The sequence below is a fragment of the Plecotus auritus genome (genome assembly GCF_963455305.1).
Source record: "Plecotus auritus genome assembly, chromosome: 9".
Lineage (NCBI taxonomy): Eukaryota > Metazoa > Chordata > Mammalia > Chiroptera > Vespertilionidae > Plecotus > Plecotus auritus.
Genome location: NC_137783.1, coordinates 122094767 through 122118015, shown reverse-complemented (window position 1 = coordinate 122118015; position 23249 = coordinate 122094767). Strand labels below are relative to the sequence as shown.

Genomic DNA, 23249 nt, shown 5'->3' with positions numbered 1-23249 from the left:
AGTGAGTGATTTGACTGGAAAGGAAATCATGAACCATACCACACATGGCTTGGAAAGCCAAGTTGAGGACTTTAAATAATCCACTATCCATGCTCTTCCTTAGAGCATCAAGTTTAAAAATCTACATTATAAAAGGCCAGGGGCTGTCACAACCTAAATGACCAGACAGACGACCAGTCACCAGGAAGTGCATGGAGCACCTCTTGGTCCCTCCCCCATGGCCTACAGGCTCCTATCACAGCAAGGCTGGTGGCCGGTGGGCGGGGCGGCGGGAGGTAGGCGGGTCGAGGTGGGCATGGTGAGCAACTGCTGATCAGGCCCCGAGAGAGGCCCAGAGAGAGAGGCAGGGCCTGATCCGCAGCCATCATGGCTGCTGGTGCGGCCCGGAGAGAGAGAGAGGTAGGGCCTGATTAGCAGCTGCCGGGGAGGCTGTGGATCAGGCCTAGAGATAGGCCCAGAAAGAGAGGCAGGGCCTGATCTGCAGCCACCTTTGATGCTGTCTGGCATAGAAACCGACCAATCAGAACCAAATCTGGATGAACTTCGAGAAGCCAAGGGCTGCCTAGGAGGCGGAGCTTTTGACACTGACTGGCATAGAAACTGACCAATCAGAACCTAATCTGGGTGAACTGGGAAAATAGAACCTAAAGTGGGGGCTGAGGAGGGACTTTAAGGACAATAGCTGTTTGGTGTAAGGTGTAAGAAAGCGGTTCAATTTTTTAATGACCGGTTTGGCAGTATAGTGGTGCATATGGCTGGCTATCAGTCCAGATATAGGGATTATGTATTTTTGTCAGCCTAGAGCATCTCCTTCTGCTGAAAAAGGCTCCCCCCACCCCCAATTTAAGAAATCCTATCCTATATAATCTATCTATACTAATAAAAGGGTAATATGCTAATTAGACCGAGTTGACCAGCCATCTTCTGGATGTCCGACTTCCTTCCAGACAAAGCCATGGTGGTGGGGGCTGAGGCAGTTAGGGGCAATCAGGCCAGCAGGAGAGGGCAGTTGAGGGTGAGATCAGGCAGGCAGGCAGAGAGGTTAAGGGCAATCAGGCAGGCAGACAGAGGGGTTAGGGGTGATCAAGCAGGCAGGCAGAGTGGTTAGGGGCGATCAGACAGGCAGGTGAGCGATTAGGAACCAGCAGTCCCAGATTGTGAGAGGGATGTCCAACTGCCGATTTAGGCCCAATCCCACACGGATCAGGCCTAAACTGGCAGTCAGACATCTCCCAGGAGTCCCCGATTGGAGAGGGTGCAGGTTGGGCTGAGGGAACCCCGCCCCCCCCCCCTGCACCAATTTAGTGGACCAGGCCTCTGGTAATAATAATATTCATCATTTATTGAGGATTTAGAACGGCTAAGCATTGTATCAGGTTCTTTACATGTATTATCTCACCCACCCTCACAATAACCCTGCGAGTTCGACATTCATGTCCCAATTAATAGTGAGAAAATCAACACCCAAGAGGCTGTGACTTGTCCAAACCACCCAATGAATAAATTGCCAGGATCAACGTCAGTCTCTCTGACTCCACAGCTACACTGCCTCCACTTCATGTTCACAACAGGTGAGAGTCAAAGACCCAAATCTAAGTTGGGCCAGGATGTAAATGCTGGCAACTGCTTGCCAACCCTATGATAGGGGGACATCCTTTTTGAGCCTCAATACTCTTATCTATAAAATGGAGCAAATATTACCAGCCTCACAGAATTATTAGAATCCTCATAGGAAAATGCTTATATGTACTAGAAAATGCTCTCTGAATGTGAGTTTCTATGGTCAGTAATTCTAAGGATAAGGAAGAACTACTTATCCTGCTTCTTCCTTTTTATGCCCTAAAGAAGCACTTAGAGAACTTCATCACGGGCCAACTTTGGGCAGAAGCCTAAGAAATCCTGGGGAAGTGTAAACCTGGACCATGCCCTGGGGGCTTGGGAGTGGGGCTGACATGAACTAACTAGAAAGGAACAAATACCATTAGAACAGTCACCACTGCATTGTGAGGTGTGGCCTCCAAAAGCAGGAGGGCATTCCAGAGACGTGGAGCCACCGGGAAGGCTTTGCAGGATTGCTGGGTGGGAGCTGGGATAAGAATCTATGGCAGCTTTACTAGGTGATGAGGCTGAAAGACACAGGCGGGGATTGGAGGCTAAGATGCAGACAGGGATGAGCTGGGTTGAAGGTTGGGGATAATCTAACTTAGAGCTCAGGCACCTGATGGAATTTACAGAGACCTGAAACCCACTGGATCCACTGCCCCACACACCTTTTGGTAGGGAAATGGGAGGCTGAGTATGGCAGAGGTGAGACAGGTCAGAATACCATAACCTCTGAACTCAAGGCTTTTTAAAATCCCCTCGCTCAATGTTTTCTAACATGTTTGAGAGTAAAATCCTTTTTTCCCAAAAAAAACTTTACATGGATCTCAATCTACAAAATCATTGAGATGGATACAAGAGCTGAGGCCCAGAATCCAGGTTCTGACCCAAGCAAACCCCTGTTTACATGGAAGCAGAGAAGGGACAAAACTCACTGCAGGGCACAATGTCAGATAGGCACCAACAAGAGTAGGACACAGACTTTTGGAGTAGGTCCAGGGACCTTCCCATGATGCTCTGCTTCCTAGAATGGACAGGTGTGAATGGAGACAGAGAAAGGCCTGTGGTGGTTGGGTTGAGAAAGGGGGTAGAGAATGGGCTCGTGGAGATGCTCCAGGGGCAAGGAGGCATGATGAAAACATTTCCCTTTACCTTCCTACAGAATGCAACTAGCAGGACTGACCAGGTGTTGCCAGGCCATGCTGTCCCCCCTCCCCCCCCCAGGGCTTAAGCCCTGACCTCCATGGTGACAGGTACTGTGCCTGGTCCCTCCCCAGCTTCTCACCTGGTCCCGGGTATAAGGCGTGTCCACCCTCTGCTTGTCGCTGCAGGCTTCCAGGAGGACACGGATGGCATTCAGCTGCAGGAGCATCTCGCAGGCCATCGTGTCAAAGAAGGTGATGTTGGCAAGGGCCGCAGAGGCCAGCAGGAAGACTTCCCCGGAGGAGGCCTCTTGGCACAGTTCTGGATGGCAAGGAGGGAGAAAATAGCTTCACTGAAAAGTGCTTTCACATCAGTGTTCTCATTTGGTTCTCACAATAGCTCTGGGAGAAAATCTGGGCAAGTGTTATCGCACCCACGTTACAGATAAGGAAAGTGTTACTAAGGAGGGAAATGTTTCTGTGTAAGTGGCACAGCTTGGATTTGAATACTGGTATGTGACTCCTATTCACTTCTTTATCCATTATGTACCAGGCACTACTGGGGTCTTGGGATGACACAGTGAACAATATAGACCAGGTCTTTGCTCCTGTTAAGCTCACATACTAGTAGTGGGCAGGAGAAAATGAGCTTTTTAAAAATTAATATAAATAATTGCAAATTCTAATAAATGTGAGAGAGAATAAACAAATGCTAAGACAGGAAAAAACAAAAAGCCCAATGAGGTGCATAAGGAAGGTCTCCTGAAGAATATGACAACTTAGCCCTTAAAGATAAAACGGGACAATCATGAGAATATTTGAGGGAAGAGTATGTTCTGGGCCAAAGGGACATCATATACAGAGGTCCTGAGGCAGAAAACAGCTCCTAGTCCATTACATCTCTAGTAATGTACACTAGACTGTTGTTGAATTTGCCTTGACCAAAAGGCTGAAGTTAAAACATAAAGATTCTACCTCTCCAGCTGCCATCAGCAGAGCTTCAGTGTTTCCTTTTGGTCACAGAATAAGTCCTACACTAAGACCCTGAATGTTGGGTTCTTTCTAATACTAGTGGTCATAACCCAGACCTAACATCTATAATAGTAGATGGGTATGATGGTTCTCTAAGGCAGGGAGGACCTTCCCCAATCCCAGTATCCCTTTACCACCTAACACATTCCCCCATGGACCCCACTGGACTGAGAATGGACTCCTCCCTTAGGAGAAGGCATGGGAAACTCTGTCCATGGTGCTGCCCGCCCATCCCAATGGATCTGACTTCTGACTCTCAGCTCCAACTTGACCATCAATCAAGATGCTTCCTGGGTCCAGGCCCTCTTCTGCTGATAACACCTCTATGAAAATACAGGAGGAGAAGCCACACTTCAGAAATATAGTCCCAGGAGAGAAACACAGTTTCAAAGACAGACTGAACTATGTTTTATCCTGATCCCTAGTTCTTGCTTCCAGACAAAAAGTCTGTACTTCTAGGTTCTGATATTGAAACTGGCACCATTTGGCACATTCCAGGGCCTGGTCCCTTACTACAAATGGACAGAAAATAACATTAGTTGAACCTCCTGAAGTCTGCCTGGCACTTTGCCATTAAATTCTCAGCACCCTTAAAGTAGAACATGTTGCCTCCATTACAGATGTAGAAGCTGAGACAGAGAAGCTAGCAGCAGCAGCCACTATTTATCTCAATTGTTTACTCTGTGCAAGGCACGCCATCCTCACAACCACCCAATGTTTATCACAATTTTATAGATGATGGAACTGAGGATTCAAATGTTAAGTGATTTTCCCAAAATCATGGAATTGAGGATTGTTGGTAACTGCTGAGACCTAGGATCAAAACTAGGGCTGGCTGACCCCAAAGTCCCCATTTTTCTGTACTCTAGGGTGCCTCTCCTCTCTAGACCTCTTTGATTCATCCCATTGATGCTCCTGCAGACCTGGGTTTCAGTTCTATCAGGAGGCAATGTCTGCTTCTGGGCATCCTGCTCCCCACAGCCCAGGTGTGACCACTAAACAACCCAGAATCTTGACCTAACCACCCATGGTTGAGACAGTGGCTTAACCAAGGAGTCAAGAGGTTTATAATTCCCCTTTTCCAGTGACTCCCTATCCTCTGATTTTTGGGTAACCATTGAGGACAACCAACCCCTTCCAGACTACCTGCCTACATCCAGAGTTTAGGTGAGACCTTAGGACTCAGTGGCCCACTTTGCTTCAAGTTCTCTTCTAGGTCTAAATGCCCACCCTCATTCTTATGCAATCACCATTGCTGCCAACACAGCAATGAACACAGCCGCCTAAGTGTCTTTTAATTTGGGTGCACATTTATTTGCTGCACATTTTCTGTCTGAGTCACCTGGGATGTGTTAGGAAGATTAAATGGAGGATTCCAGTGACTCATTTATAAATGTTTCCAATGAATGGCAAGAAATTGGAGGGCTATTTCCCACCAAAGAACAGAGCCCTGGCGTCCTGCCCAGCAGATATATCCCATCTGCTGACTCTCAGGGCTGACTCCACAATACATCTTCATCAGAGTGCGGTACATAGGGAGACTCCTCTTCTCCAGGCAGAAATCCAGCCGGCCAAGGAAGTAGAGATGGACATGTGGCAATAGTGAAAGGTCATTCAGACTATATATGATTTTTTTAATGATTTTCTACCATTTATAAATTAGGAGATTTTCTATAAAACTTAGGATTCTTGTCTTATCTTTAAAAATAAGTCTTTCCTACATGGCAAAAATCAACTGGGGTTTATCAGTGACTGACCTCTTTAGTCATAACAGTGGTTTTCAATTCAATGCAGGACTTAAATCACCTTATTTTCTCCTTCCATCTGGTCTCTGCAACTCATTTCTGCTTCCTACCTGGCTCTGGTGAATGACTGAACATGAGACTCCCGGCAGACGTAAATCCTAACTCTGGTGTGTGGCCTTGAAGAAGTCCCTCAGCCTTTCTGGGCCTGGGTTTCTTCTCCTACAAAGTGGGCATTAAAGTTCATAATCCCTTGAATTCCCTCCAGCTAAGACGTTCAACAACTGGGCTTCTGCATTTTCCCAACTTTGAATAAATGTGCAAGCTGGCAAACTGATTTCTCCCAGCCTGGCCTGTGGGTGCCACTGCTTCAGTGACTGGGATCAGCCACAAAGTCAACTTAACTGATGCCTCCTCTGTGCAAAGTAATTGTGTATCTTCAAACTGTAGAGCTAGAAGGACCCTTGAGAGGAATGGGTTTCAAACCCTTGTTTTCTGTTAGGAAAATTGTCATGTGAGCCTTGCAATGTGACAGGGCCAGTGAGTGGCAGGATCTCACACAGCGCCTGCACAGTAGCTATTTGCAGAATGGATGAATGAAAAGGCAACAATCCAAACCCAAGTGCTCTCACTCCAAGTCCAGTGTTCTGTGTTGCCCCTAAATGTGTGCTGTTCCAGATATTCCCAGCTCTGGTGCTAACCCTGCATTTTCTGATAAAATTAATTTTCATTCAGTTTCAATATCATATAGAACTAAAACAGTGACAGACAGGGAGATAGAAGCAAAAACACAGGTTATCACCAGCACTCTAAAGGAAAGAAAGAAGGTGGTTTGCAAAACAAATTTCCTGAGGATTGTTATACGGATGAGTTCTAGAATCTGCAGTTCTGCACAGGAAAGCTGGGGGGCGGGCGGGGGTGTGTGTTCTAGATACTAGGCTCTGGTTCTCCTGCCAGGAGCACACTTGTCTGAATAGGGGAACCTGGAAGAGTCAATGCCTTGAGGCCCCATGACTGGAGAGCAATGGAGGGGTTGCAGGGAGTAGTATGGGGTGAACCGGTGCTCTCTGAGAAGCTGTTGTCCCCAGTCATTGCTGCCATATTTATTGGCTACAATCAACTGAGATTTCAGGAGCAACGCCCATCAGAGTCTTTCTGGTCAAGTATCTGAACCTCAAAATTTGAGGTCCCCCTCTTCCCTGGGGTCAGTCCTGGTCTCTGATCTGAAAGGTCAATTAATCCCAATCTGACCGCCATTCAAGGAGCTTCCAGAAGGGCTGCATGCATTTTAACAGAAGACTCCACAACACAGCTGTTTCAAGCCTCACTGACACGTCGGTGGTGACAATGATTATCCTTGCGGAAAGCATGTGAGGACAGCATGATCTTACTGTCCTTCCCTGAAGACGACTACGGCAAGGCCCCTCCCTCAGCGTCCCCGTTCCCAGGATGACTCACTGAGGAGAGCAGTCACTATCTCCTCCATGCTCTCCAGGAAGCTGCTGAGGTGCTGTGTGAAAGGCAGGTGTGGGGAAGTGACCTGGGCAACCACTGCCGCGGCCTCGGCCCGAGTGGCCTCTGAGTGGCTGTCGTCAGTCAGGATGTCGGCCAAGCACAGAACGCCATCCACCTGCAGATGGAGAGAGGACATCCTGTGCACCCGGGAGCACCACGGCTCGTGACACTAATGAGACAGAGAACCAGGCCCTGCATGGCCCAGCCCTGGATCCAGTGACTCTGGAGGCCTATCCTTCGGCTCCAGCAGAGATCATGGGCTTCATAGAGAGAAGGCATCAAGCCAGGCATCCAGGGAGCAGGCCCTGGCCATCCACCACAGCAAACTACCGTAGAAAAAAGCCACTTAGAGCTCTCACGTCCCAGAGCTCCCAGTCTGGCGCTCTCTGGCGTGTGTTGTGTGACTTGGCATAAGTCACTTAGTTTTTCTAAGGCTCTGTTCTCTCACCCACCCACAGGGTGTTGGGGGGTTAGGAAGATGAAACAGGTGATGCTGGATCCTGAAGAGACGCTCGTCACATGTTGGCTCTCTCCTCCCTTCCTTGGGTTAGCAGCAGGCTGAGCTCAACATCTCTCCTTTCTCACCTTCCGCCACCATCCTCTCCCACAGACAGCCCGGCTGCTTCCCGGAGGCCTCTCTCTCTCTCTGCCCAGCCACAGAGGAACGAACTTGGGCACGATGGGACCTGAATGCCAGATAAAGACTTCACTTCCCACCTGGTTGGTGTGGCTCAGTGGTTGAGCATCAACCTATGAACCACACCAGGAGGTCACAGTTAGATTCCTGGTCAGGGCACATGCCTGGGTTGTGGGCTCAATCCCCAGTAAGGGGCACGCAGGAGGCAGCTGATCAATGATTCTCTCTCATCACTGATATTTCTATTCCTCTTTCATTCTCCCTTCCTCTCTCTGAAATCAGTAAAAACATATTTATTAAAAAAGAAAAAGAGTTCACTGCCAGTTCTGCCCCCATCAGACCTGCTCTTGGCATCATAATAATAGCTTCTGCTTATTGAATGTTCTATATGTTTCAGCTACCACTCAAAGTGCATTGCATATGTTTAGTACACAGATCCTTGAAATCACCCTCTGTGTTATTATTATCCCCATTTTACAGATGAAGAAACTGAGACACAGAAAGGTTCATTGACTTGCCCCGGTTCACAAACTTTGAAAACAGTCAATTTGAGATTTGAACCCACATGGTCCATAAGCCCATGGAAGAACCAGGACTTTATGCTGCCTTCTGAGAAGGGCCACCTGAACACAGACCCTGTGCCTCCACCAAGGGGCAGCAGATGAGAATTTGGGGGGAAGGGGGACAGTAACTTGTGAATGTTACTCAGCAGTGCCACTGCAGCCCCTCAGACATCCCAGGATACCAGCCTGCCTGAAGCCCTGCAGCTGAGAACCAAAGAGTCCCTCTCTGTTAGGAGCAGTGGGGTAGGGATGAGGCAGGGGAAGAACCAGGGAGAGGTGATTTGAGGAGATGCTCCCCACACCTGCTGCAGGCCTGGGGCTCCTGTCCCTACACCCTGACTTCCTGCCACTCAACCCCAGCTCCCCCCGGAGGCCTGCATCTTGTTTGACTAATTACCACCACAGAGTTCTGAGCCTCCCTTGAGTGGCTCCTGGGAGCTATGAGGTCCATTAGCTCTGAAAGCCTTGGCAATCTCAGACTCAAGAGAGACAAATGTGGAAACCAAAGCCTGGGGGAACTGTCCTCAATAAAACTCACCTGGGTGTGCTCAATAAAAGAGAACAAACAGCAACCCGGCTGCCCTGGCAGGACTGAGTTCATGCCAGGTGTTGACTAACAGGCCCTGAGAGACCGGGGCCTCACTTGGGCCTAGAAATAGGAAACAGCCCTATTATTGCCAACAAAAGAAACCTCTCAGGCCTGTCTGGACTTCATCCCTTCTCTCCCTCCAGGACCATCCATGACTGTAGCTAAGGGGTCTCCAATGGGGGGATGTGTCAATCATCCAGTTTCCCTAATCTCACCTGGGATGCTGATGGAGTTACATCCCTGACCCAGCTAGGAATACAGGTCAGACCCAAAGCTAGTCCCCGAAACCTGCTTGGAGATGGGCCAATCGGAAAACACCAGAGAGGCCAAGGAGTCAATGGCCCCCACGGGCCTGGTGCCACCCAGGGCCTGGATGGCAGGCCAGCTCCCCAGCCCAGAATGCTGCTTGGCAAACCCACTGAGCACCATGTCCCTGAGCATGTATGGGTGCCAGCCCTCACGCTGGAGCAGAGGGGCCGAGGGGCATGGGGCATCATCCACAACAACCATTTGCAACGTGACTTTCCATGAGGAAAGGGGCGGCCTTCCACAGCCGCCCTGACTCCATGCCCACACCCCAGTTGCGGGAGGTGGCCCTCCTTGTTAATACCCAGCCCAGCACGTCTGCTGTCATCGTAGTGTTTCCTGCACTGACCGGTCCTGTTTCTCCAAGGTGTGGGCCAGCTGCACCATGGAGGGTTTCTTCAAAGCACATTCCGGGGCCCCATCCAGACTTACTCGACTGGACTCCGGGGAGACCTGGGATCTGCCTTTTAACAAGGTCTGCGGCGAACTGTGTGCACCAGAAGCCCCATGTAATGTGATTCTCTGCTCTCCTGTCTGTCTGTCTGTCCCTGTTCCACAGGGAGCTCTGCGAGCCTGGGGACCACAGCTTGTTCACTCCTGGCTGCCCCAGGCCAGGCACATAGCAGGCTCTCGGTAAATGGGGAATAAATTCAAGAGAGTAAAACTTGATGGAACAGGGGGGTGGGGGCATGCATGGGGAGGGGTTTGGGATGGGAATGGGGGGATGAGGACAAATATGTGATACCTTAATCAATAAAGAAATTAAAAAAAAAAAAAAACTTGATGGAAGACCCGGAGGAGGACACACCTAAGACAAGCAAAGGTGGAGGAACCGCCATGCAGGAGGAGGGCACGGCGGGAGCGACAGCCGCTGCAGGGAAGGGCAGCTTTGGAGAAGCAGGCAGCTCAGAAGCATGGATTCTGCAAGTTTCTGACCCTCACCCCACCCTGATGTAGATCCTGATCTCTTCCCTGCCTTAGGTTTCCCAGAGAAGAGCATCTGGTGTCCTGTCCAGGCAACTGACCACTGTCTAGCTTTCCTTCTGACTTGTTTTATATGCCTCAGACCATTTTTGTTGATTTATTATTATGAAACATGTCATCCCTTCCAAAGAGAGCATTTGCTAATTTATTAGGCATTACAAAATCCTATCTAATAAAAGGGTGATATGCAAATTAACCATCACTCCATCACAAAGATGGTGGCGCCCATAGCCACAAGATGGCGCCCAGTCCTCTCAGCCCCACTGGAGTCCTCCAGTCCCGGGGTGGGGGGTGCCCACTGAGAGCGGGCAGTGTGAGTGGCCTGGCAGAATGCTTGCTTCGTCAATGATGCAAGCGTTCTGCGCCCGGCTGTGGATGGGCCTCTGGGCCACGGAGAGCCTCTGGGCAGCAGGCGTGGAGTGGCCAGGCCCTGCAGAGAGCTACTGGTGCACAGATTCGTGCACAGGGCTACTAGTAATAAAACAAACACCTATACTATATGTATGTATAGGTGTCTAATATCTGGGAAATCTACTCTTAGGAATAAAATAACACCAGAATCCCCCTGGACACCATTCTTGATCTCATACCTCTGCTTCTCCCCCGTGAATTGTGTGCTTGCCTTTCCCTTGTTTTCTTTAAAGATGTATTGCATGTGTATATTGTTTCGTTTACAAGGTTTTGAACTTGACATAAATGGGATCATACTGTATGTAGAAATATGCTTTTTTCCTCAGTCAGCATTACGTTTGGGGAACTCCTTCCTGCTGCTACATGTGGCTGAGGTCACTGCTGTGTGGTATTTCATTGCGTAAATCATTTGCAATTGAATAGAGAATTCATTTCCGCATTCTCCAGTCAGAGGCCATTTGAGTCATTTCCCAGTTTTTGCTACAATGCTGCTATAAATATTCTTCTAAACGTCTTCTGCTACACACGGGCCAGTTTCTCTGGTTGTCTCGGCCTAGGAGTGGGATTACCAGCTCATAGAGTCTACACACCTTTCGTTTTATTGGTGTTGTCAAATTGCTTTGCAGAACAGCTGTAGCAATTTACAGTCCCACCAGCAAAGTATTAACTCATTTAACTCCATATTCTTGCCAACATTTGGTGCTGTTGGATTTTAAATGTTTGCCATTTGGGTGGGTGTGTAAAATGTTTATTCTAATATGCCTGTCTCCACTTACTACAATGAAGATAAGAGTCTTTTCATATGTTTTTGTTTTGCTTTGCTTTGGCTTTTGACATGTGGATTTCCTATGAAGTGTGTTTCATGCGTTTTGCTCATTTTTCTATTTGGTGCGTTGTCCTGTGGGTCTATTTCTCAGGCCTTGGGCTCTGATGTTATTGACCTGCCACTTAGCCTGCTGCCAGCCAGCTGCCACCCGCTCAAGTTGATCGTGTCCATCACCACCTCAGTGGCTCCATCTCATCACAGCAGGTGGCCCTGAGGGGCCCCACACCACTGGGCTCTGGGCTCCCTGGCGCCTGAACCAATTCCCATAGCATCAGAACAAGCAAAGGTTCTAGACTCAGAGTCATGCCTGGGTATAAATCCTGCCTCTGTATCTTACTACCTAGACAATTTGTGTACCCAGACAATTTGCGCCTTTATCTATAAAATGGGGATAAAAATCCCAACCTTGGAGGACGCTGGGAGGTAACTGAGATAATGCATGTACAGTGCCTGCCACAGGTGGCGCCATTATCCCGGCTCATTCCCATCTGCTGGTTGCAGTCACCTCCTCTAGACCCAGGGCCCTGGTCCTGCCTGGTTTTTCTGCAGGTTTATCTGGCATTGAGACCCCACAAAAACCTGGGGCCCACAGGTTTACCCACTTGTTGGGACTTCCTTGGATCCTGCAGCCCAGAACTAGAACTTGAAAAAGCAGAGTGAGTCCTGTTTTAATTCCTGACCAGGACCAAGAAGATGAATAATTATAATCCCTCCGGAAAGACAAATAGTCTTATCCCTGCATCTCTTTCTAGTTCAACATGAATGGAGAACTTACCTTGTGATTGGCGCTGACCTCGGCACTGATACGGGTCAGGAAGAAATAAGAGACGGAGAAACACAGACAGACACATAGAGAAACAAAAAAATGAGACAGACAGACAGACACAGCGCATGCTTAAAAGGATTTGGGGATTTGTCTGGTGTGGAGCCCAGCCTCGCAGTCTTACTTGGCCTCTCTATAACACCTCCTCCTGCTGAGAACTCTCCATCTCGGCCTTCTTTCGTTCCTGGGACTCCCTGACACCCCACTTTTGGGGGCTCCCTAGCTAACTACTAATTATCATCTCTTTTAGTCTCTCTTCTGCATCCTAAGGTGACTCACACCAACTTTTGCTGTCAGCCCACTTTGTCCCATCTCAGTCAATAGCACCCAAACCCAAGAGGCCTCAGTGGCTCACTATGATGACCCCACACACATACACACATCTAGCCCTCCATCCCTGACTTTCTTTCCTAAGATCCACATGTCAAACCTGCTACTGGATCTCTTTAATTCCAAAACTAATTTGCCTGGATATTTCATGGCCACCTCAAACCCAGTTCACTTAACCCTGAAGTGGTCCATCGTCCCTGTCTTCCCTCCTCACTGCCCTCTCAGACCAGGAGAGAAGCCACCTCCTCTGGGAACATGCACCTTCTCTCCCCCACGTCCCCAGCCAGAGGGTCTCTGTCCTCCCAACTACCTGGTCTGACCACAACTGTAGCACTTATGTTGGGCTATCCTTATCAGTTTGGACGCTCATCTCTGCACTAGATTTGAGCTGCTCAGGGCAGCTTCTGTATTAAAACCTCTCTGGTCCCAGCACCAGCTGAGGCCTGACACATAAGCAGTTCACTTGTCAAGGGTGGGCTGAATGGTGAAGAAACAGAGGCCCAGGGCAGGGAAGAGATCGCCTAAGCCAGTGGTCGGCAAACTGCGGCTCGCGAGCCACATGCGGCTCTTTGGCCCCTTGAGTGTGGCTCTTCCACAAAATACCATGGCCTGGGTGACTCTATTTTGAAGAAGTGGCATTAGAAGAAGTTTAAGTTTAAAAAACTTGGCTCTCAAAAGAAATTTCAATCGTTGTACTGTTGATATTTGGCTCTGTGGACTAACGAGTTTGCCGACCCCTGGCCTAAGCCACGCAGCACATTAATGCCAGGACTGGCACTTCATCCTGGCCCCCCTCCTGGCCTGTGCCCCCTAAGTGGGGCCTCTGGGAAAGGCAATGAAGGGATAAGGGGGTGAGAAGGCTAGGCTGGTGGGGCTGCTCAGCTCAGCCTGAGGCCAGCTTCCTCAGACACGGGTCCCATTTATGGACCGTCTCCATCCCCAAAGCACCCACAACCTGTCCCCAGCCATACACTTAATGATGCCAAGAGAACAATTTAACCAAAGCACTTTCACATCCTAAAGAAATTGCTGCTGCAAGCACTTATAAGTAATTAGCTTTTACGTGGAGTGGGATGGGCCTGGGCCTGAGGCCAAGCTCCCCTTATGGGAGGGCATGCAAGTGGTGGCGAGGATGGTCTGGGCTGGCCATCCCCTGGGCAGCAGGACGATGCACCCGGAGCACAGACACAGGGTGTCCAGAGCTGGTGGACGTGAGATTCTCCCTGAGCAGTGGGCAAAGGAGCATAGAACCCACACAGTTGAGGGGCCCAAAATATTCAGTAAACACTGCTGAGCTTTATGGGCGACGTTTTTCTGCTGATTACTGGAAACGCATCTGTGGTGGCTTTTATGCGAATATCTCAGGGACACAGGCTGGTGCACAGGCCCGTCATATATCACCGGTGTTGTCTGCTCACTTCCAGTTCCTTCTTACAGGTCTAGCATTTGAGAAAGGCAGAAGAGTGGGTTGCTGGGTTGTGACAGTTACACAGAATATGCAAATGCAGGGAAGGGAGCGTGACCTAAAACCCCCAAGTTTCCTCCTCCTTTCTGTTCACTCAGACACCTCAATTCTGCACACAAAAAAGAAAACAGACAAGTGGGAGCCACGAAGCCCTTGGACTGCCTGTCACAGGTCCAGGCAGGACTGACCTGTTTGCCCCGGGGAGAGCCAGAGGGAAAATCCAATCATAGAGAGGGAAGCAACGGCCACGCCCAGGAAGCAAAGCCAAGTGTCAGCCAAGGGGCAGGGCAAAGCTTTATGTGGAATACAGGACCCTGTGGGAGAAGCAGGATCTGAACAAGGGATGTGAACCAGATCAGGGAAGGCTCAGGACAAAGTCTGTGGACAATGGAAGGGGCTAAACGCTTGCTTTATAAATGAGGTATTTACTTTAAGGAGTGATAGTATAGCTAATCTATATATATAAAAGCCCAGCGACCAGAACAGCCGAACAACCAGAACAACTGGTTGGCTATGACACTCACTGTGGCAGCTAACCAGCCTGATCCAGGCCCCGACCCCCGGCCCCCTCCAGCCCAGCCCCCGATCAGCCCCCATTACCCTGATTGGGGGCAGAGCTGGCCAGCCAACTGCCCCCAGACCCTACCTCTGGCCAGCCCCACCCCTGATCAGCCCCCAACACCCCAATTGGGGGTGGAGTCAACCAGCCAACCACCCATGGCCCCTCCCCCCAGCTGGCCACACCCCTGATTGGCCCCCAACACCCCAATTGGAGGCAGAGCCCACCCAGCCAACTGCCCTTGGCCCTTCCCCATGGCCGGCCAACCACCTGTGGCCCCTGCCAGCCCAGCCCAATGGGCTCTTATCAGGGCAGGCTGGCCAGACCCCACCCATGCACGGATTCATGCACCAGGCCTCTAGTAGCTCAATAAAAGTGACAGAAAGCCCAACCAGCCTTCTATCTTCCTCCCAAACTAATATATCCCAGCCCTCTCTCAACCTGTTTTGCTATGTCAAACAAGAATCTTTGATTAAAAGTGCCAAAATGGATAAATACAAATATTAATATGTAATAGGGAATGGAATAATGGATGCGAGAGATTATATAGCCTGTCTGGCAAGCAAGTCAGTGAGGTAGAAAGAGCTGAGTTGTTGAGGTGGAAAGAAATCAAGAATTAAATCACTTAAGAATATAAATAGAAAATAATTTCCCCATCAAGCAGATGGTATTTCCTTATAGCAGATTATTAAAAGATGCTCTGAAGGCATGTGTAGGGGAGAAGGGTGGAGATCATGAGGAGGCAGCAAAAGGTCATAAGAACAAGTTCATCTCCCTTTGGGTTAGAACCATTAGGCATGCGCAGATGTTAAAATACCAAGTTTTCAGCAATGTACCACTGGGTGCAGCTGGGATCTGCCCTGTACCAAAAATAGAAGATCAGTGGTTCTCAGCCTAGTTCTCAGATGATTAGAATCATCCAGGAAAGTTTTAAGATACGAATGCCCAGGCTTCCCACCAGGAATTCTGATTTAATTGGTCTGAGGTGGAGGCTTGGCCTCAGAAGTTGGAAAGTCCTTTAAGTAATGTTAGAGGAGATCCTGGGTGGAACACCGCTTCTAGAGAACCTGTGGTGCAGTGTAAGTGACACAGTCGTAGCAGTGAGTGGGGAAAGCCTGGGTCACAACTCGGCTGTGCTACCTGCTGACCTGGTGACATAAGCAAGTGATTGACATTGTCTGAGCCTCGGTATTCTAATTCCTAAAGTGATAATGATATCACACTTAATAATGAAATAGTAAATAAAATACTAAAATCGTTCTCTCTGAAATCAATATCAATTTTTACCTCTCCTAGTCAACATTTTACAGTGGCCCTAGCCAATGCAATATGACAGGGAAAAGAAATGAAAAGGGCCCTAGCTGGTTTAGCTCAGTGGATAGAGTATCAGCCTGTGGACTGAAGGGTCCCAGGTTCGATTCCAGTCAAGGGCACATGTCCAGGTTGCGGGTTCAATCCCCAGAAGTGGGGAGTGCAGGAGGCAGCCGATCAATGATTCTCTCTCATCATTGATGTTTCTATCTCTCTCTCTCCCTTTCTCTTCCTCTCTGAAATCAATAAAAATAGAATTTTTAAAAAAGAAATAAAAAGGTATAATTATTGGAAAAAAGGAAGCAAACTGGCAAACTGCCATAATTTACAGATCTCAAATTGTGTATACCAGGTATCTGTAAAATCCAAAAGAATCTACACACCATTAAAATTAATTAGTGACTTTAGCAAGGTAATTAGATACACTATTCAAAACTGTTTTTTCTATGACCAACAACAAACAATTAAAAATAAATATTTAAAAATAACACTTATGTTAACATAGAAACACACCTAGAAATAAGTCTAAAATAGATGTGTAAGATGCCGACACTGAAAACTTAAAACATTGCTGAGAGAAATTAATGGTCTGTGTAAGTAAAGAAATAAACCACGTTTATTGATTAGAACACCTTATATTATTTAAGATGTCAATTATCCCAAAATTTCTTTATAAATTTAAAGAAATCTCAATCAAAGCCTCAGTAGGTGTTTTTGTGGCATTAACAACCTTATTCTAAAATGTTCATAGAAATGCAAAAATATATATATATATAATAGCCTAAGCAACCATTATAGTGGAATGACCGGAATGACCGGTTACTATGATGTGCACTGACCACCAGATGGCACTCAACGCAGGAGCTGCCCCCTAGCGGTCAGTGCGCTCCCACAGTGGGAGCACCGCTCAGCCAGAAGCCAGGCTCGCGGCTAGCGATCGTAGCTGTGGTAGCGGGAGCCTCTCCCAACTCCGTGGCAGCGCTACCAAGCAGCGGCAGCAGGCGCAGCGGGCCAGTGTGAGCATGAGCAGCGCACGCCTGGCCCCGGTTTGAGCTCCTCCCTGGCCACCTGCCACTTGGCACACGGCTACATCCCCTGAGGGGTCCCGGACTGCAAGAGGGCGCAGGTCGGGCTGAGGGACCCCACCCCCAGTGCACAAATTTCATGCACCAGGCCTCTAGTATATATATAATTCCCCATAATCTTAAAGAAGGACAAAGTTGTAGGATTTATACTACTAAATAACACAATGTATTGTTTTGTTACTTACTAATTTAGGAACTCAAACAGTGCCATATTGGCAAAAGGATGGCCAAAAGACTAATAGGACAGAAAACAACCCAAAACAAACTCATGCATCTGTAATCACTTTACTTACAACAAAGCTGCCACTTTAATTCAGTGGTGAAAAGATGGTCTTTTTGATAAATGGTGCTGGTTAAATTGGGAACACCATTGAAAATTTTTAATTTAAATGGATCATATACCTAAATGTGAAAGGTAAAACAATAAAGTTCCTAGAAGAAAAAAAAAAGGAGGCTTAACTTCATGATTTTTATATTTTTCATGACAGTTTGCATTTAATATTATTTTGTATTAGTTTCAGGTGTACAGCATAGTGGTTAGACAATCATAATTTACAAGTGATCCCCCCAATAAGTCCAGTACCTGCCTGGCACTCTACTTAGTTATTACAATATTATTGACTATAGTTTCTATGCTGTACTTTACATCTGGTGACTATTCTGTAACTACCAAGATTTACCTCTTAATCCTTTCCCCTTTTCATCCAGACCCCAGTCCCCTTCCCTCAGTCTGTTGTCTGTATCAATGAGTTGATAAAAGCAAGCATATCTTAAATGGACACAAAAACACTAACTACAAAAGAAAATAATCAATAAATTGGACTTTATGAAAGTTAAGAATTTTTATTCATCAGAAGACGCCATTAAGAAAATGAAAAAGCAGCCGAAACCGGTTTGGTTCAGTGGATAGAGCGTCGGCCTGCTGACTGAAAGGTCCCAGGTTCGATTCCGGTCAAGGGCACGTACCTTGGTTGCGGGCACATCCCCAGTAAGAGGTGTGCAGGAGGCAGCTGATCGATGTTTCTAGCTCTCTATCCCTCTCCCTTCCTCTTTGTAAAATATCAATAAAATATATTTTTAAAAAAAAAAGAAAATGAAAAAGCAAAAAGCCTGGCTGGCATGGCTCAGTGGTTGAGCATCAACCTATAAACCAGGAGGTCATAGTTCTAATCCCGGTCCTGGTGTGGATTCGATCCCCAGTGTGGGGCGTGCAGGAGGCAGCCAATTAATGATTCTCTCTCATCATTGATGTTTCTATCTCTCTCTCCCTCTCCCTTCCACTCTGAAGTCAATAAAAGTATATATTTTCTTTAAAAGTATGTTTTTTTGAAAAATCAAACCACTGGCTGAAAATATATATTACAAAGAATTCACATGTAGAATATATTTTTTAAAGTTTATAATTCAATAAGAAAAAGACAAACAACTTAATTTTTAAATGGGCAAAAGTCTCAGACCAACATTTCAGAAAAGACAATAACAAAATGATCAATAAGGATAAAAGAAAATGCTCAAAATCATTACTCATCAGGGAAAAAGAAAATTAAAACCATCATGAGGAATTACTATACACCCAAGCAGTTCAGAATTGGGGGATTGTTCTTAATGCGCACCAGTAGTTTTATTGCTAGCTTTACCCAGTGGCCAGATAAGTTTCTATTGAATGAGTACAAAAAAGTTTTACAAAATATCATACTTTAAAAATATATTAGCTTGTAAGGACATGTAATAAATAACTTCAAAATGCAATGGGTATTTAATTTTAAGGCGTGCCTTAACATTTATGTAAAACACTGTGTAATATGAAAACACGAGAATGCTCGTGATCTGCCCGCAATGTGTTAAGGCACCTTCATAGGCTGAGGGGTCTGGATTTTTTCCAGTGAGAAGTGGGGGATTTGGGCTAAGGGTTCTGCTCTGAGAAGGCCCAGGACAGACTTTCTGGGGGAAGCCAAGTTGGAAACCTATTACATTACAAGATGTATCCACATCCTCCTCCTGAAAAAGACTGGCTCCATAGGAAGAATCCCCTGTTGCCTTGAATTTGTAACTCTTCCCCCCAACATGCACCACACACACAGGACACACCGGCCCTGACCTTGGTTCCAGACCAGAGTCCACATCCTGCTAGTTCAGGAGAAAACAACCCCAAGCAGCATGGCAGGGCTGCCACTGCCGCTTCTGTCCACCAGAGGCCGCCGTTGCACAGCATATGGGGACCTCAGGTCCTGACCGAGCAGAGCCTTCGCCTGCTGCTGCACTTCTGACTCAGGCCGCCAGATGGCGCCATGCCGTTTCCAAGCTCAGGTTGCACTTTGTGCTTGGGGTGCAGCCCCTGAGACACCTGGGCCTTCCTTCAGTCTGAACAATATTGGCCGGTAATCTCAGCGGGAATCTTCGCGGGGAGAGGCGGGGGAGGCGGGGCAGTGTGCCTAATTTTGTTCTCACTTCTCATCCTGGCCTCCTTCAAATATTACCCGCCCCTCAAGAAAGATGGATGAGGCTGGGAGACTTGGCAGTGGAGAAATGAATGAACCACACCCCCTCTAGAAAGCCCCACTTGCAGGGCTGGGGAAGGTGACAGTGGCAGTCTCCACTCCAATCTGCCTGTTGGCCAGTCACAGCACAAACAGCTGGCACCCTGGGGTTCTCTGCACAGTCCCAGCCCATTCCCAGGGCAGCTGAAGGCCCGTGCCACAGGGTGTGAGGGGTGGAAGAGGCTGATGAGTCCAGGTGAGTTAGGCCCGAAAGAGAAGTGAGGAGGCAGCTGGGATCTCCATTCAAAGGCATTCTTCTCTCTCACTCCTGGGTAAAGAAGGGCTGCAAGTCAAATTGAGAAACTATTTCTTGCCTGGCATTCACAGCTCCTGTCTCCCTACCCAGCCTCACTTACAGACTAGAACTGACTCAATCACATGAAGCAGCAGTCTCACCCTAGGTCTGCATAACTGCCCCCCACGCCCGGGGCAGTTAAAGCAAACTGAGCCTCTGGCTGGGAACAAAAGCATGGGGTTCCCAGCCCAGGCTCTGCCTCTCTCAGTGTCCCTATGCCCTCCAGCCTCAACTTTCCCTTCTATGAAATGGCCATGACCATCCCTTCCTTCCCTTCTTGCAAAATAATTTTGAGAGTCAAATAAGCAAAAGGGTAAGAAAAACTAGTTAACTATTTTGGTTTTTTGTTTTGTTTTATTTTCTTGCAAATATTACCTATTTCTGACCATCTGCAACCCTACAGGGAGTGGGCACTGGAGCATCGGAGCCTCCCCATCGTCCCCCTTGCACCCCGTTCCCTCCTGTCCGGGGTCTCTGTGATTTCAGTAGCCGGTCCAGGCCTCCCTGTCTCTGTCCTGGAAACAAGGTGAGGGGACCAGTGAGGGAGTTGCATGGAGACAGAGCAGTTTTTGCACCCCTCTCCTCTAATGATTTCCTCCTCAGACATTAAATGTAGCTCTCCCCTCCTGCCCCCTGCTCGTCTTTAATTTCTTCATCGATTTTCATTAAACTCTCCCCTTGGCTCCAGCACAGAGTGAACTCCTTATGTGAAAAACTAAAGCAGGAGGGAGGGAGGGAGGGGAATAAAAGGAAGCTCTGTTGAAAGCAAGATAGTCTCTGGTCCCAAGGCTGGAGAAAGCAATTCCTGGGACTCTTAGAGGTTGTGTCTGAGGCTGTCTGAGCACTGAGCTTTGAGAGCTCCCCACCCTTAGGGCCCTACATGTGAAGATTCCTGCCCCTCAGATCCCCAGCCTCCCACCTGGACCCGGGCCCCCAGTCCTGCTCTGGTCCCCAGCCCCCGCTAATCCCATCCTGGTCTTGGCCCTCACCTCTTCCTCCCGAGGTGTGGTTCAGAGGACACCGCCTCCTCTCCTGTGCTCCCCCAATTCACTGAACACAGAGCTTCCAAAGGACTGAGCGCCCCACCGGCCAACTGGGCAGCTGTGGAGTCTCTGGTCGGTTGAGGTCACTTTCCCCTGGGCTGCCAGGGAGCTCCACCGTGACCCTCTGGGCCCAGCTCCACTGCCTCATCGGGCGGCCTTCTCCAGCTCCCAGCAGCGGTGGTGCCACTGGCCTGTGGCCGCTGAGGGCCATGGGACAGCCTTCCCCCTGTCTGCACAGCTGGGCCTCTCCCGCGCGGCCACCCAGGAGGCAGGGGACACAGCTGCTTGTCTCTCCTCCCCAGAGCCCAGCATGGGGACTGGGGAATGCGGGGGGCTTGTTGGCCAAGGACACAGGGGAGGTAGGGCAGGCTTCCTGAACCTCACTGTTCCAGAGGGAATATGATGGTGGGTAATCTGTGGCCAGGATGACAGGCCTCTAGAAAGAAAGAATGGAAGACCCGACCTTCAGACACCTCTGGAGAGGACTTTGCTGTGTCTGACATCTTGCCCTCCACCCCCATCCCCACCTGGGGCGTCTCCACCTCTGCCGCCAGCCAGGCCCACACTCAGCCTGGCACCAGGGAGCCCTCCCTGCAGTCCCCACCTCAGAAGGCCAGCTCTTCCCAGGGTCACAGAGGGTGAAGAACACAGGCTTTAGAACCAGCCAGACTTGGGTTTGAATCTAAGCTCTACATGCATGAGCTGAGAGCACACAGCCTCCAAGTCTCAGCTTTCTCATCTGTAAAATGGAAAAGTGGTGAGGACTCGTGCTCAGGCCCCACCCAACTTCTCCATACTGCGCCCTGGGCGGTGTCTGTGACCCGCTAGCCCCTCCTGCTGGTACACCCAACGCTGCCTTCTCCACCAGCCCGGAATCTTTCCCAGGCTACTGATGTGTTTAACCCCAGCGGTTCGCTTCGTCCCTGGCACAATCACAATGGCTACCATTCATTTGTGCCCAGCGCGTGCCGGGCACCACGTAACTGCACATCCATCCTCTGACAGCCCTGCAGGGATAGTTCATCGTGCCCATTGGCCTGATGAAGATACCCCACCTCTGGGAAGGCAGGCCCCTCGCCCAGGATAAGCATGTCCAAGCTCACAGGTGGAGAGCCTGGTTTCCCACGGCGTCGGCTGCTTCCCCACCAAGGTGTGATGAAGGGATGAATGCGCAGCGTGACCAGCTGGTGATTGCCTGGGTGAGTGAGCGAGGAAGTGAGCGAGTTAAAGTGACTGACCGGACGACAGAAAGAATGAAGGCGCAGATGACTAAGGGACCTGACGGGAGTGGATGAAATTATGACCGTGCAAACGCCCCGACCCGTCACACAGCAGGCCTGGAGATGGATGGGGGTGTCTGGCGACTTGTCGAGACCCACACCCCCGCAGCGAGGTCTGTGTGTGATTTAATGTTGGGGGGCGGGGGGTAGCTGCATGACAGAGATGAATTTCACCAGGTCCAGCACAGTTTCTCACTGCCAATGAATTAACTGAGCTTCATGGAGGAGGCCAGGCCAGGAAATCAGGGGAAGGCTGGGACTTGGACATTATCCAATTAGGGCACATGCTGTGCCTGGTGGGTGGGGGGCTGGCGAGAGCCCCTGGGCACCCCACTGCCCCACCCTGTCCCTGGACTTCACCTGTTACCCTGAACACCGACAACAGCCGGCCTCAGCGGAACCTCCGGAACCAGCACTCGGCAGCCCAGGTCACAAAGGGGTATTGGCAGGGCCCGGGCAAGGGCGGGGGACAGAGGCAGAGGGCAGGGGACTCCAAGGCCCTTCCTGGGTTGTCTAGAACTTCCCACAGCTTCAGAAGCAGCGTCATGTGGGGGATGAGTGTGGGCATGGGCCTCATGACATGGGATGTGAGTCCCGTCCACAGAGTGGGTCCCAGCCTCGCTGGCTCTGGCTCAGCGGAGCAGAAATTAAATTACTGTCCGGCCATGTATTAGCCGTGTGTTCTTGAGCAAGTTGCTCGGTTCTTGTGAGTCTCCCCTTCTTCTAACTGCACCAATGGGTTCACAGTTACGTGACACAATGAAAGGAGGGGCTTAGCGAAGCGCTTGCCCAAAGCCAGTATTCCATACGTGTTAGTTACTGTTGTTTCAGTGGTCATGATACCCTGAAGACCTGACAAAGCAGGGTCCATCTCATTTCCTGCAGAGAGCCACACAGAAAGCATGTTTTACTTCGCAGGCCGCATGGCCTCTTCAGTCACTCAAAAGCAAAGACGACACCTATACAAAGGATCACGGCTGTGTCCCAATAAATCTTTGACGCAAAAATTTGAATTTCACATCCTTTTCATGTGACACAAAATGTTATTCTTCTAATTTTTTTCAACCATTTATAAATGAAAGAACATATATTCTTAGCTCATAGGTCATAGAATAGCAAAAGAGACAGCAGGCTGACTTTGGCCCACGTCCGTCACTTGCCACCGCCTGCAC

At 49.1% G+C, this 23249-nt stretch overlaps 1 protein-coding gene across 1 annotated transcript in view; it reads right to left on the bottom strand.

The window, feature by feature from the left end:
* Window positions 1-23249, bottom strand: part of INSC (INSC spindle orientation adaptor protein) — a 93689-nt gene that overhangs the window by 17884 nt on the left and 52556 nt on the right. The window contains exons 7-8 of the mRNA XM_080687939.1: window positions 6977-7148; window positions 2888-3066 (exon numbers count right to left, since the gene is read on the bottom strand). Coding sequence (XP_080544065.1) covers window positions 2888-3066; window positions 6977-7148 — 351 coding nt within the window. The remainder of the gene's footprint in view (window positions 1-2887; window positions 3067-6976; window positions 7149-23249) is intronic.